The sequence below is a fragment of the Perognathus longimembris genome, chromosome 8 (assembly GCF_023159225.1).
Source record: "Perognathus longimembris pacificus isolate PPM17 chromosome 8, ASM2315922v1, whole genome shotgun sequence".
Lineage (NCBI taxonomy): Eukaryota > Metazoa > Chordata > Mammalia > Rodentia > Heteromyidae > Perognathus > Perognathus longimembris.
Window position 1 is genome coordinate 60,800,027 of NC_063168.1, and position 14,490 is coordinate 60,814,516.

General features: G+C 49.6%; 2 protein-coding genes across 3 annotated transcripts in view; one reads left to right on the forward strand and one right to left on the reverse strand.

The window, feature by feature from the left end:
- The window catches only part of Ift172 (intraflagellar transport 172), a 41,128-nt gene extending 28,396 nt beyond the window's left edge, over positions 1–12,732 (forward strand). Inside the window, exons 28-48 of the mRNA XM_048353228.1 lie at positions 115–250; positions 332–448; positions 790–932; positions 2,078–2,171; positions 2,301–2,365; positions 2,776–2,956; positions 3,179–3,288; positions 3,381–3,510; positions 6,961–7,059; positions 7,220–7,329; positions 7,459–7,522; positions 7,728–7,814; positions 8,092–8,208; positions 8,716–8,826; positions 8,979–9,098; positions 10,739–10,834; positions 11,015–11,074; positions 11,158–11,256; positions 11,519–11,672; positions 12,160–12,251; positions 12,419–12,732. Coding sequence (XP_048209185.1) covers positions 115–250; positions 332–448; positions 790–932; positions 2,078–2,171; positions 2,301–2,365; positions 2,776–2,956; positions 3,179–3,288; positions 3,381–3,510; positions 6,961–7,059; positions 7,220–7,329; positions 7,459–7,522; positions 7,728–7,814; positions 8,092–8,208; positions 8,716–8,826; positions 8,979–9,098; positions 10,739–10,834; positions 11,015–11,074; positions 11,158–11,256; positions 11,519–11,672; positions 12,160–12,251; positions 12,419–12,508 — 2,275 coding nt within the window. The 3' untranslated portion in view covers positions 12,509–12,732. The remainder of the gene's footprint in view (positions 1–114; positions 251–331; positions 449–789; positions 933–2,077; positions 2,172–2,300; positions 2,366–2,775; positions 2,957–3,178; positions 3,289–3,380; positions 3,511–6,960; positions 7,060–7,219; positions 7,330–7,458; positions 7,523–7,727; positions 7,815–8,091; positions 8,209–8,715; positions 8,827–8,978; positions 9,099–10,738; positions 10,835–11,014; positions 11,075–11,157; positions 11,257–11,518; positions 11,673–12,159; positions 12,252–12,418) is intronic.
- Positions 12,733–12,898: 166 nt separating this feature from the next.
- On the reverse strand, positions 12,899–14,421 carry Krtcap3 (keratinocyte associated protein 3). Of its 2 annotated transcripts, none has more exons than XM_048353231.1 (7): positions 14,334–14,421; positions 14,039–14,223; positions 13,902–13,961; positions 13,564–13,770; positions 13,313–13,447; positions 13,110–13,222; positions 12,899–13,005 (listed from the first exon to the last, which is right to left on the reverse strand). In XM_048353231.1, exons 1-6 carry the CDS (start codon positions 14,359–14,361, stop codon positions 13,115–13,117), a joined length of 723 nt encoding a protein of 240 aa, XP_048209188.1. In that variant the 5' UTR covers positions 14,362–14,421; the 3' UTR covers positions 12,899–13,005; positions 13,110–13,114. The 2 variants fall into 2 exon arrangements, with proteins under 2 accessions (XP_048209188.1, XP_048209189.1); XM_048353232.1 differs by having other exon boundaries at positions 12,899–13,024.
- Positions 14,422–14,490: the final 69 nt, after the last annotated feature.

The window sequence follows — 14,490 nt, forward strand, 5'->3', positions numbered from 1 at the left end:
AAGGCATCAGAGAGAGAATGAGGAAGGGGGTCTAAATATGTGTGATCTCTGCCTAGAAGTAGTAGCAACAGGGGTGGAGATGTAGGAGGCCCCAGGTATATCTCCAACCCCCAGGCTATATGTGACAGTGGAAGAGCCCGATCTTGCCATCACCATGTTCAAAAAGCACAAGTTGTATGATGACATGATCCGCCTGGTCGGGAAGCACCACCCAGATCTACTCAGTGACACACACCTCCATCTGGGCAAGGTGAGCCCTTCTCTTGGCAGCTCTACCCATCTACCCAACCAGGCTCCCTCTCCCACTTCACCCAGACTCATCTTCCTGCAGGAGCTGGAGGCTGAAGGACGACTGCAGGAGGCTGAGTATCACTACCTTGAGGCTCAGGAATGGAAGGCCACAGTGAACATGTACCGGTCCAGTGGACTTTGGGAAGAGGCCTACCGGGTAAGGAGTCGAGGCCATATACTATGAGTACATGTCTTCCTCTTTTCCACTTTCACGTGACTAGTTCTTGACTGGCCAGAGCATCTTTGAAAATACAATGGCAACCAAAGTCTCTCTTGTCACAACCATATGCCCAAGTTTTACTTATAATTTTAAGAGTTGTGGACTTCCTAAAGCTGATCCTTGGTCCCTAAGCACTTCAACCTAAGTTCACAGACCTGAAACTTGCCCTCTTCTATTGATTTAGAACAGTGAGCCAATCCTTCTCAAGATGAGGTCAGGCTTTCAGAGATGTGAAGGGAGCAACTGTCAGTGGGGGCTGTTGAGTGACTGCTTTGCAGGTGGCCAAGGCTCATGGAGGAGCTAATGCCCACAAACATGTGGCCTACTTGTGGGCGAAGAGTCTGGGAGGAAAGGCTGCGGTTAGGCTGCTTAACAAGCTGGGACTCCTAGAGGCTGCTGTTGACCATGCTGCTGACAACTGGTAAGGCCTGAGGCCTCTTCCCACCCCCACCCCCACCCTGGCCCCATCCCAGCCAGTGCCCTCAAACCAAGGAAGAAAACTGATGTATAACTGAAAACATTCCTAAAAGCTGAGACAAGGATGAAGAAATGGGATGTGGGAAGGTCCTTGAAAGGACACCCATAAAGCAGCAAGAACAATTCATAGCTGTTCCTGTCTGTGAGGGACCGAGACAGTGTTTCAGCACTGTTTTAAGGAGGACAGAGAGGGAACAGCTTATAAAGCTGCACCATGCCAGCAGCTTAGCACTAGTAAGAGCAATGTGATTCTGTTAAATTCAAAGTCAGTTTTTCTTAAGCCAATGCCACAAGGGCCAGGAGCAGTCAGATCACTATCTTTGGGGAGGTCATTTTCTGCTCATGTGGCTTATGCTCTGGAGGAAGTGTCGGAGCAGCAGGAGTCTCCCTGCTGGCCTCAGGGAAAGTTCAAGCTGCCCAGCCATCTCTGGGTCCACCATGACAGTGATGTGAGCATCCTACAACTGCCTGCCTGTCTTCCTTCGCATCTCTGTCACTTGATGTTATCATTAATTTTTTTCAAATTGGTCATGGGGATTGAACTCGGAGTCTGGACACTGGATGCTGGTCTCTGAGCTTTTGCTCAAGGCTAGCCCTCTACCACTTTGAGCCACAGTGCTACTTCTGGCTTTCTGGTGGTTAATTGGAGATAAGAGTGTCATGGACTTGGGGCTGGGGATATGGCCTAGTGGCAAGAGTGCCTGCCTCATATACATGAGGCCCTGGGTTCGATTCCCCAGCACCACATATACAGAAAATGGCCAGAAGTGGCGCTGTGGCTCAAGTGGCAGAGTGCTAGCCTTGAGCAAAAAGAAGCCAGGGACAGTGCTCAGGCCCTGAGTCCAAGCCCCAGGACTGGCAAAAAAAAAAAAAAAAAAAAGAGTGTCATGGACTTTCCTGCCCAGGCTGGCTTGGAACCATGATCCTCAGATCTCAGCCTCCTGAGCTTCTAGGATTACAGGCATGAGCCACCAGTGCCTGGCTCCTTATATCAATTTTAAATCCCGTTTTCTTCCTCAATCCTTGCCCTCTCTGTTTTTTCTTGCCTTCTGCAAGTATTAAATAGGCAATGCTTATCTTCCATTCCAGTTCCTTTGAGTTTGCTTTTGAACTCTCCCGCCTGGCCCTCAAGCACAAAACCCCTGAGATTCATCTCAGATACGCCATGTACCTAGAGGATGAGGTATGGATATGATTCTGACTCCTCTTCTGTCCTCTAGCCTCCATGGCCAGGTCTTCAAACTCCTGTCTGCTGGCTGGCTGGGATGCCAGCCTTCCTTTCATCATGAGTTGCTCCTTTCTTTCTCTCTAGGGTAAATTTGAAGAGGCTGAAGCTGAATTCATCAGAGCCGGTAAACCTAAGGAGGCAGTCCTCATGTGAGTCACCCCATAAATCCCTTATCTTGTCCTCTGATCTTTTACAATTATCTTTGCCTTCATTCAAACATAGTACCAATAAGTCTGACACCCTGTCATTGACATGGCTGTCTCCCATGTTGAGACCTTGGTCCTATACTTAGTGTTTCTTTTTTTCTTTTCTTTTCTTTTCTTTTTTTTTTTTTTTGCCAGTCCTGGGCCTTGAACTCAGGGCCTGAGCACTGTCCCTGGCTTCTTTTTGCTCAAGGCTAGCACTCTGCCACTTGAGCCACAGCGCTACTTCTGGCCGTTTTCTATATATGTGGTGCTGGGGAATGGAATCCAGGGCTTCATGTATACCAGACAAGCACTCTTGCCACTAGGCCATTTCCAGCCCCTACTTAGTGTTTCTTTTGCCTCATCTGGGACAGGTTTGTTCACAACCAGGATTGGGAGGCAGCTCAGCGCGTGGCCGAGGCCCATGACCCTGACAGCGTTGCTGAGGTACTTATAGGACAGGCCCGAGGGGCCTTGGAAGAGAAGGACTTTCAGAAAGCAGAAGGGCTGCTCCTCCGGGCCCAGAGACCAGGCCTGGCTCTCAATTATTATAAGGTAAGTCACCGTATTTTGGGTCATGAGGAGAAAGATGGAATAAAAGGCCACATGAGGGCCATGCCAACCCCTACTATTGAGAAAAGTTGGGGAGGGACAAGGACAGGCAACAGGAAAGATGAGAAAAGTACAAGGACCCAGGAATCAGTGGGCCCTGTGCGGCAGAGGGAAGTATCCATGCCTACTCCCCTCTGCCTTCATGATACCTGGAACTCTGAGCAGGAGGCCGGACTGTGGAGCGACGCTCTGCGGATCTGCAAGGACTATGTGCCTGGCCAACTGGAGGCCCTGCAGGAAGAATATGAGCGGGAAGCTACCAAAAAGGGGGGCAGGTATGAAGCCAGAAATCGCAGCAGTGCTGGCAGGGCTTGGGAGGGTAGGCCACAGTGCCCCTTCCTGATCCTGGTCACATTCCTCCCCACAGGGGTGTGGAGGGCCTCGTGGAGCAAGCTCGGCAGTGGGAGCAGACTGGAGAATATGGCCGTGCAGTAGACTGCTACCTCAAAGTGCGGGACTCAGGAAGTAGCAGCCTGATGGAGAAGTGCTGGATGAAGGTGAGGGTGCCAGGCCCTTCCCAGCCCTCCCTCCCTCATCCATTCACACCCAGCTTGCCTTGAGTCTTCCCTCCCCGATCCATTCACACTCAGCTTGCCTTCCCAGTCCTCCCTCCCCGATCCATTCACACTCAGCTTGCCTTCCCAGTCCTCCCTCCCCATCCATTCACACTCAGCTTGCCTTCCCAGCCCTCCCTCCCCGATCCATTCACACTCAGCTTGCCTTCTCAGGCATTCCTCTTTACCTCCTGTGTCTTGTTTTCATCCAGGTAATATACCTGTTGAGTGCCTGCTGTTTGCTAGTGTCAGAACCTATGAAAGGGGATGTAGCTAGGTGCCAGTGGCTCACACGTGTAATCCTCACTACTCAGGAGGATGAGATGTCAAGATCATGGTTTGAAGCCAGCCCTGGAAGGAAAGTCCATAAGACTCTTATCTCCAATTAACCACCAAAAAGCCAAAACTAATGCTCAACGTGGTAGAGCACTTGCCTTGAGCACAAAAACTTGGGGACAGTGCTCAAGCCCTGAGTTCAAGCCCCAGGACCTACCTACAATTTTTTCTTTATAAAATGGGATGTGTGTGTGTGTGTGTGTGTGTGTGTGTGTGTGTGTGTGTGTGCACGCATGCTGTGTGCATGCATGCAGGTTGCCGGGGGTGGGGAGGTGGGGAGTGGAATGTAAGATGGTAACAACCAGAAGTTACGGGAAGCTAGAGTAACAGGACACAACTCAATTAGTACTGTATCTAAGTAAAGACTAAAGTGTATCATTTAAAGGGAGTTCAGAAAAGGGGATGATCTCCTGGGACTGGAGGGGGGTCTTAGAGCTAGGACAACTCCACACCAGTGACCAGATGGAAGCCATGGCAAAAGAAAGAAGCCAGAGTAAGACAGGCCAGTGTGTTTCACGATAACAAGCGGTATTAGTCAGAGAAAAAGGACAGAGAGAATATGAATGAATGGCCACACACATGTGTAGGAACTGATTGGTTTACACAATTACAGAAGTGGCCAAGTCCCAAGACCTGCAGGGTGACTGGCACATTGGGAGCGGTAGGGAGCTGCTGGTGTGGCTCCTAGGTGAAGGCCACAGGTTCGAGACCCAGGAAATTCATGTTTCAGTTCCAATCTGAAGACAGGAAAAAACAAATGTCCTAGTTCAAGGGCATTCAGGCAGGAAGAGACGTCTTACTTTGGGCAAAGCCAGCTTCTTTGTTCTATTCACATCTTCAGCTGATTGGATGAAGCCCATCATCATCATCATCATCATCATCGTACAGTTTCCTGTACAATGTTAGCCTCATCCAAAAACACTGTCTCAGAAATACCTCAAGTAGTATTTGATTACATATCTGTGTATCATGTGTCCAAGTCAAAATGACACACAAAATTAATCACACACATAATTACATTTTAATATTTTTGCAAATGGAGATGCCTGTGTGGGTTAAATGAAGTACCTCAGCTACAGTGAAATCTGGCATTGAGAGTCTTGAAGGGGTGAGAATGACCAGCCCTCTAAATTAAATGTTTGTGTGATTATATGGGAACAAAGGAAGTAGAAAGAATTGATAGGTTGTGAGATTCTTACAAGGTGTGTGTGTGTGTGTGTGTGTGTGTGTGTGTGTGTGTGTGTATGTCAGTCCTAGAGCTTGAACTCGGAGCCTGGGCACTGTCTCTGAGCTTTTTGCTAAAGGCTAGTACACTACCACTTGAGCCACAGCTCCACTTCTGGGTTTTTTTGGTGCTTAAATGGAGATAAGTGTCTTATGGACTTTCCTGCCCAGGCTGGCTTCAAAGCATAATCCTGGGATCTCAGCTTCCTGAGTAGCTAGGATTACAGGAATGAACCACCGGCACCCAGTGATTCTAACAAATTTTAACCAGAAAACATCTATTATGTAGCTTAAGTACTTTACTCTGGAGGCCTGTTTACTGTGGTCTGCACATGACTGTACTTGCTCAGATTAGCAAGAGCATGACTTCCTGAATGAGAAGTCTGTGGGAACATGCTTTATGCTTGGCAGGGTTTCGTAGGCCAAGAAAGAGCAGAGGATTCAATTAGATGTTAGCTAAATCTAGTGAGATGAAAATTAAAATCCACTGGGAATATCAGCCTCAACGGAGAAATAGATTGTTCTTATAGAATATTTGGGTGGTTTTTGTTTGTTTTTGGCTAGTCCTGGGCCTTGGACTCAGGGCCTGAGCACTGTCCCTGGCTTCTTTTTGCTCAAGGCTAGCACTCTGCCACTTGAGCCACAGCGCCACTTCTGGCCATTTTCTGTATATGTGGTGCTGGGGAATTGAACCCAGGGCTTCATGTATACAAGGCGAACACTCTTGCCACTAGGCCTATCCCCAGCCCAATATTTGGGTTTGTAGAATGAGTTTTGAGAGAAGTTGTCAAAATTATCTAAACCAATGCATTCTGCTAGAAACAATGTAAGCCACAAATGTATGTTACATGTGTAATTTAAATTTTCTAGTAGCCATGTTATAAAAGATAGGGAGGGAGAGGAGAGAGAGTGAGGAAGTAGAAGAAGGAGGAGGAGGGGGAGGAGGACGAGGAGGATGAGGAGGAAGAGGAAGCAGCAACAGCAGCACAGGCAGGAAGATCAAGAACTCAAATCCAGCCTGGGCTACATAGTGAATCTGAGGCCAACCTGGGCTAAGTGACAAGATCTAGTCTTAAATAACAAGCTGGGCACTGGTGGCTCACACCTGTAATCCTAGCTACTCAGGAGGCTGAGATTTGAGGATCATGGTTCAAAGCCAGCCAGGGCAGGAAAGTCCATGAGACTTTTATCTCCAAGTAAGCATCAGAAAATCAGAAATGGCACTGTGGCTCCAGTGGTAGAGCACTAGCCTTGGGCAAAAGAGCTCAGGGACAGAGCTCAGGCCCTGAGTTCAAGCCCCATGATCAACAACAAATAATTATAAAAGTGAGAATTAAATATTTTATTTAACCTAATGTATCTAAAATATCATTTCACCATATATTCATTAAGCTTAACATTGAGGTATTTGCCGTGTGTGTGTGTGTGTGTGTGTGTGTGTGTGTGTGTGTGTGTGAGTGAATAAAGAAACTGAAATTTAGTCCAGAATTCCCTGGACTTCTCTTTCAGGAGTTCTTCCTTTGTACTATGCTACTAAGAATATTTGTTACAAAGAACTTGAGAAACCAGTTTGTTACAGGCAGCTGGACCAAATACAGTGACCTTAGACCTCAAAGAAAGTGTCTTAAAGAGTCACAGTGAGCTGAGGAGAACAGAGGTCCACTGATGGCCAACTAAAAAATCTGATGGACCATCTGCCAGGCTTAGAGCGGGAGGGTGGAAGGTGAAGAAGACTGAGAAAATTGGGGACACGTGAAATGGGTCAGACTGAGGAGTTCCAGCGGTGTTTGTTTCTCCTGCTTATTCCCATCTTCTGCTCCCCAAACCACTCAGGCAGCTGAACTCTCCATCAAGTTTCTGCCTCCCCAGCGCAGTCTGGAAGTTGTTCGAGCTGTAGGACCCCAGCTGATTGGAATTGGAAAGCACAATGCAGTAAGTAAGGTGCTGGGGAAAGAAAGGATCCCACAGACTGGGGTGGAATGGAGACATCACACTCACATGTGTGAGGATGGGCCTCTTGGCAGGTGTGACAATGTTCTGGGCAAACAGGGGAAGGCCAAGGAAGTTTACTTGTTGCTATCTCACTCTGCAGGCTGCAGAGCTTTATCTGAACCTGGACCTTGTCAAGGAAGCGATCGATGCTTTCATTGAGGGTGAGGAGTGGAACAAGGCCAAGCGTGTGGCTAAGGAGTTAGATCCCCGGTAAACTCATGACCTCTACTCATTGGGAAATTCTCTGTACTTCCTTTTGAAAAGACTGGGAGGAAGTCCTTATGGGAGGGGCTGGCATCCCAGGACCAGGAAGTTAGAGATCTCTGTACATTTTCACAGGTACGAAGACTATGTTGACCAGAATTATAAGGAGTTCCTCAAGAACCAGGGCAAAGTGGACTCGGTGAGACTTGTAGAGTTAGTAGGAAGCAGAGGCTCTCAGTAAGTAATATAGTAGAGAACTTGCTTAGCCCGTGTGAGGCTTTGGTTCTGACTCCTAGCCCCCATGAAAACAGAGCAAATGCCATGTGCAGGAAGAAGCCCTAGAGATGGTCTCCCTCTTCTTCCCCCAGTCACCTCTCCCCTGAATGCTTTCCTTTGCTCCCCAGCTGGTGGGTGTGGATGTGGTAGCTGCTTTGGACCTGTATGTGGAGCAGGGTCAGTGGGACAAGTGCATTGAAACAGCCACCAAGCAGGTACTGCTCTCTCCTTCCCACTCCCAGCTCTTTACTTTTCCCCCTCCTTTCCCCCGACTTCAGAGATGCCGCTCTTAAACCCGACCAAAGCCCACATCCCAACAATCCCTGCTTAGCGTCCAAGAGCAGTGTCTTCCACGCTCTGAAATTGGAACTGGCATTGCACGTGCCCGTTGCCTGCTCAGCCAGTGCATGGCCCCAAGCCACCACCCTACCCTCACTGCCTAGTTTTACTGATCCCAAATTATGCCCCACTCTTCCTTCACCTCTGGAACAGAATTACAAGATTCTGCACAAGTATGTGGCTTTGTATGCGACTCATCTGATCCGGGAAGGTGACTATGCCCAGGCGCTGGCCCTCTATGTGCAGCATGGAGCCCCCGCCAATCCACAGGTACGGGCCTCCTCCCAGAGGGCGAACGTCTCCGCCCTTCTGCTCTTCTGGAGCCTCCATCCCTTGAAGGGCTATCTTGGCAAAGGAGTCTATCCTTATAACATCAGGCCCAGCACCCCTACCCATCCTGTCCAGAAGTGCTGTAGATACTTAGTTGATGCACAGGGACCTGACTATCCAAGAGAAATTCTGCACACCTTTGAGTGCCCTTACCAATTTCTTCCAGAGAACACACACTGCTCTCCCATGGAGAACCACAGCGCTCTGCATATTTCCCCACTAACACTGTGCTCACATTCGTACATTTGCCCACACAAAACACCAGCTAATAAAAGAGTTCCTCCTCTTCTTTCTCTTCCCTGAAATAAATTAGCACTTTGTCTCCATCACTGCCCCATCTCCTACATACACACATTTACACAGCCTGTTTCTCCTTTCTCCCCACTCGGATGACTTTCTCTCCTGCCTGGGCTTCTCACACAGATCCTCTTCTCTCTGTACCCACAGAACTTCAACATTTATAAAAGGATCTTCACCGACATGGTCAGCTCTCCTGGGACCAATAATGCTGAGGCCTACCATAGCTGGGCTGATCTTCGAGATGTTCTCTTCAACTTGGTGAGGAAGTTGAGTCAACAGTAGCCTTCCCCCATCCCAATCTCTTCTTTCATGCACATAAACGTTTACCCTCACATGTATTCCACCCTTCTCTGTCCAGGCGGCCATTAGTAACTACCCTTGAACAAGACTGTGCTCTCTTCTTTCTCTAGTGTGAAAACCTGGTAAAATCCAGTGAAGCAAACTCTGTAGCCCATGAAGAGTTTGAAACCATGCTGCTGATTGCTCACTACTATGCCACACGCTCTGCAGCCCAGAGCGTCCATCAGCTGGTGAGATACAGCAGGGGAGATGAGATGCAGAGAACACCATCATAAGAAAGCATCTTCACACCTATGAAGTTGAATGCATCCAAGTTCCAGTTTCTCAAGCTTAGGCTCTTGGACCTCCTTCTCTTCCAGCTTCTCTACTGTCTAAATCAGTCATTAACTCTTGCTGAGATATAGTTTTTAGGAGGGAGAGGGTTGGAACTCAGGGCCTTGTACTTACTTGGCTTGCTTGCTTAGTTGGCACTCTACCACTTGAGTCATTCTTCCATCCTGGCTTTATATTGGTTATTTTGTTTTTGTGCCATACTGGGGCTTGAACTCAAGGCCTCGGCATTGTCCCTTAGCTTTTTTCCTCAAGACTAGCACTCTACCATTTGAGCCACTTCTGGCTTTTTGCTGGTTAATTGGAGATAAGAGTCTCATGGACATGGGGCTGAGGATATGGCCTAGTGGCAAGAGTGCTTGCCTTGTATACTGAGGCCCTGGTTTCAATTCCCCAGCACCACATATACAGAAAATGGCCAGAAGTGGCGCTGTGGCTCAAGTGGCAGAGTGCTAGCCTTGAGCAAAAAGAAGCCAGGGACAGTGCTCAGGCCCTGAGTCTAAGCCCCAGGACTGGCCAAAAAAAAAAAAAAGAGTCTCATGGACTTTCCTGACTGAGCTGGCTTTAAACTACAATCCTCTTGAGTAGGGCTACATTTGTGAACCACCAGTGCCCAGCTGTGGATTGGCTTCCTCTACTGTTTTCACCATCTTAAGAACTCTATGGCTATTCAGCTCCAGCCTCACCATTTTTTATTTATTTATTTTTATTTTTTATTTTTTTTGGCCAGTCCTGGGCCTTGGACTCAGGGCCTGAGCACCGTCCCTGGCTTCCTCCTGCTCAAGGCTAGCACTCTGCCACCTGAGCCACAGCACCACTTCTGGCCGTTTTCCATATATGTGGTGCTGGGGAATCGAACCGAGAGCTTCATGTGTAGGAGGCAAGCGCTCTTGCCACTAGGCCATATTCCCAGCCCCAACACTTTTGTTTTCTTCCTTTGCCAGTCCTGGGGCTTAAACTCAGGACCTGGGTACTATCCTTGAGCTTCTTTTGCTCAAAGCTAGCACTCTACCACTTGAACCACAGTGCCACTTCTGGCCTTTTCTGTTTGTGTGGTACTGAGGAATCGAACCCAGGGCTTCATGCATGCTAGGCAAGCACTCTACCACTAAGCCACACTCCCAGCCCAGCCTCACATTCTTTTCTATTTATTTTTGGCAGTACTGGGAACTGAACACAGGACCTTATGTATACCAGGCAATCACTCATTGAACTATAGTCCAGCCTCATGATATTTAAACATTTAAGTCCCATGATTTATTCCATTCCTATAATGTACACATGCTTGTGACTTGAGATAATTAGCTGTGTACTCATTTTATATAGTTGCATGATAAGAATTCTAGAAGTGAAAGGAACCTTAGAAATTATCTAGGTCCAGGCCTCTTGTGCTAATGAAAAAACTAAGATTCAGAACAGCTTAAGGTCCAGAGCAGTTCAATATTGGGTTTCTAGTTCTATGGCTTAGTTACATCATCGTTAGTCTGGTAGCTCGGTCACTATAGCACCAGGATCATCAAGCTTTGCCTTTGATCCACAGCAAACTGTGGCTGCCAGGCTTTCTATTTCACTCTTGCGCCACACCCAACTCCTCCCTGCAGACAAGGCCTTCTATGAAGCAGGCACTGCTGCCAAGGTGAGCTGGGACAAGGAAGGGTGGGTCTAGGGATCCAAAGGGGCAAGATGAAGACACTCGTGAGCAAAGTTGAGTTTGGAGCTGATATTATGGAGGACCTAGGTATCATTCTCCATAAGCCTGGGATATTCTCTCTGCATCCAAGCTCAGCTGCTCACCTGCACCTCTGCTCTGCTGTAGGCAGTTGGCTGGGAGAACATGGCCTTCATCTTCCTCAACCGCTTTTTGGATCTAACTGATGTGAGTTGGGAAGATGAGCCCAGATGTTGGGAGTTTGCTTGCCACAAGCTGTGCCTGTCTCACTGACGTCCATTCTGCTGCAGGCAATTGAAGAAGGGACTCTGGATGCCCTTGACCACTCGGATTTTCAGGATACAGACATTCCCTTTGAGGTGCCACTTCCAGCTAAGCAGCACATACCGGTAAGGGCGCCGAGTTGCGGAATAGGAAGGCCCCACCTGTGGGAGTGTGTTGAGGAGGAAAGATGGCTTTGGGCTACCATCTTTACAATGATCTCAGTCCTCACCATTCCCTCAGGAAAAACAGAGGTTGGTGAGGTGATTGTGTTCCTGGTCCAAGGAGGAACATTTATGGCTGAAAGCTTTTGTCCAGAATGAAGGCTTAGCAACCCTGCTGCCCTCTACCGGCCCTACTTGAAGCCGTTGCTCCCTCTGTCTTTGTCAGGAGGCCCAGAGAGAAGAGGTTCGAGACTGGGTGCTCACAGTGTCAATGGACCAGCGTCTGGAGCAGGTTCTACCTCGGGATGAGCGTGGGGCTTATGAGGCTTCCCTAGTGGCAGCAAGCACTGGAGTCCGGGCACTGCCCTGCCTCATCACAGGTACCAAAGCCCCACAGCACTCCACAGGTGGATGGAAGGGGCAGCAGCAGGACTCAGAAACTTCATTTCAGCAGCCTAGTGATACACACCTGTGATCCCAAAACTTGGGAGGCTAAGGTAGAGGACCATAAGTCTGAGGTCAGCCTGGACTATATAAGCTGGGCTCCTCTGGCTCATGCCTCTAATCCTAACTACTCAGAAGGATGTGATTCTCAGATATTAGGCAGCCTCAGGCACAAAAGCCCTTGAGACTCTTATCTCTAATTAACGAAAAGCCAGAATTGGAGCTGTAGATCAAGCAATAGAGTGCTAGCCTTGAATGAAAAAGCTCAGGGAGCAAACAACAACAACAACAAAAACACTTTAGTAGAGTTCACAAGACAGAATCATCTCACCCTACTCTGCCTGCTCTTCATTTTCCCCTCAGTCTCTTCCAAATTCTAATTCATATATGTATATTTTTTGTTTGTTTTTGCTTTTTCCACAGGTTACCCCATCCTGAGGAATAAAATTGAATTTAAGAGGCCAGGGAAGGCTGCTAACAAGGACAACTGGAATAAGTTTCTTATGGCCATCAAGGTTAGAGAAAGAGACTTGATGAGGGCAGAGAGCAGCTCCAGAGGGGAGGGTGTGAGGCGTTGCTCTGGAAGGTTGGGCGAGATGGTCCCAAAGGCAGGTGCAGATGCTGACCTGTTCCCATGACACACCAGCTTTAATGCACTTCTGTTTCTCCCCTTCGTTCACAGACCTCCCACAGCCCGGTGTGCCAGGATGTGCTGAAATTCATCAGTCAGTGGTGTGGAGGGCTCCCCAGCACTAGCTTTTCCTTTCAGTGAGAAACAGTCTGGGCCTCTCTTTCATTAAAAGTCCTGTAAGTAACTGAGACCACTATATTTTTTTTATCATAGTCTTTTGATAACTGTGTGTTGGAAACTACTGCACCCTTTCCTTCAAAGAAATCATAACCAATGCCCAGCGCTGGTGGCTCACACCTATCATCCTAGTTACTCAGGAGGCTGAGATCTGAGGATTGCAGTTCATAGTCAGCCCAGACAAGAAAGTCTGTGAGACTCTTACCTGTAATTAACCGCCATAAAACCGGAAGTAGCACTGTGGCTGGAAGTGGTAGTGCGCTAGCCTTGAGCTGAACGGCTCAGAGACAGCACCCAGGCCCAGAGTTCAAGCCCCATACCAACAAAAAAAAAGAAAAGAAACCATAACCCAAGTAGAATAAAAGATAAGCTCTTTTATTAGTTATTTATATCATCCTGGGCTCAAGAGCTCCTCGCTTAGTGGGAAATACGTGTGGACTGGGCCTCAGATTGGCACCTGCCTGATAAAGGAAGAACCATCTAGGTCAGAGGACAAAGCAGCATAGCCAAGACTTAGCTCCAGTGTAAGGACACTTCCCTGCGCCCCATCCTCAGGGCCCTTTACCTGTCCTAAACCCAGGTTTTCTCTGATGCCTGTAATTCTTGATGTTGATCCAGCAGTTGAACATTTTCCTGCCTTTTACATTTAGGAGGTTCGAGTTCTGTCAGTTCCTCCAGCTGCAGAAGAAGGTGGGGGTCAGTCCCTGGATGCCCAATGACATATCAGCTCCTTTTTAGGGATGAACCCTTCCTGTTTCTCTTCCTTACCTGTTCCTGAAACCCTTCCTTCCCACAGGGCCCAACCCCACGAAGGGTGAGTGCAGCCACACAGCAGTAACCAGAGAGAGCAGCCTCTGCTGCAGACATGAGCAGAGAAGGGATCCAAAGGGCCAAGGCTGTATCCTAAAAGGAAAAGGAAGGATTGGGCTAGGAGGGAATAGGACAGAACTAGAAAATGGGGAAAATAAAAGAGCAAAGCCACAGCTTTGGAGACAGTAAGAAGGAAGGAACATGCTCACATAGATTCTTGTGGGGTCAAAGAAGCAGTTGGTGTGTCCGGGTCCCTGGTCCAGTGGTATGGAAGGATCCAGCAGTCCTGGATGGCAGTCAGCAATAAGACGGCGGCCACCGTTTGCCACAGTGAGTGACACAGCCAGGAGGAGGCCCAAGGAGCAGGCAGCAGACAAGAGCAGGTTCGCCAAAGCCAGTGCCAGCAGGGCCCAGTGCTGGCAGGGCAGAAGATGAGGGTGAGCGGCCCCGGGCCAGGCTTAGATTCCCCGTGACAAGACATCCTCACGTTCTCTAGTTGAGGCTCCCGCCCATAGAAAGCCCTCAGGGAACCCCCTGCCCCTCTCACCAGTCCTGGGTGAAGAAGGTTCCTGGATGCCAGAAGGGCCGCGAGACCCACGGAAACGCTCTGCGGAAGACACCACGCCTTAGGCCTGCTGGCTCCCGGCAGCCCCGCCCACCCCGCCGCCGGCCCGCGGCGCTCACCAGCAGCCCCGAGCCCACGGAGATGACATTGGCCGTGGTGTACTCCGGCGTGACGGCGCCGCGGGGGTTGGCCACGTGCCGCAGGACTGTGCCGTGCACCACGGCTCCCAGCAGCAGGTTCACATGGCCCACCAGGATCAGCGCCAGGCCCACGCGCATCAGCCGCCGAGGCCCTCGGGCGGCGTCTGTGAAGGGGGGGAAGGGCGGGCCTGAGCTGGGCGGGCCGGCCGGCGGGCGGGTGGCCGCGCGGGCCTGAGGGGGGGTCAGGGACCTAGAGGAAAGGGGCGGAAGTTACCAAAGACGCAGAGGCGGCAGCACCTCATCCCGCGGGCCGTGCAGCTCCCGGCTGGCACCGCCGCGGGGCAGCGCTACCTGGGCCCGGCTCCGCCCCCAGCCCTGGAGTCCGGCCCCGCCGCCCCAACATCCACCTGGGGCTCGGCCGCCGCGCGCCG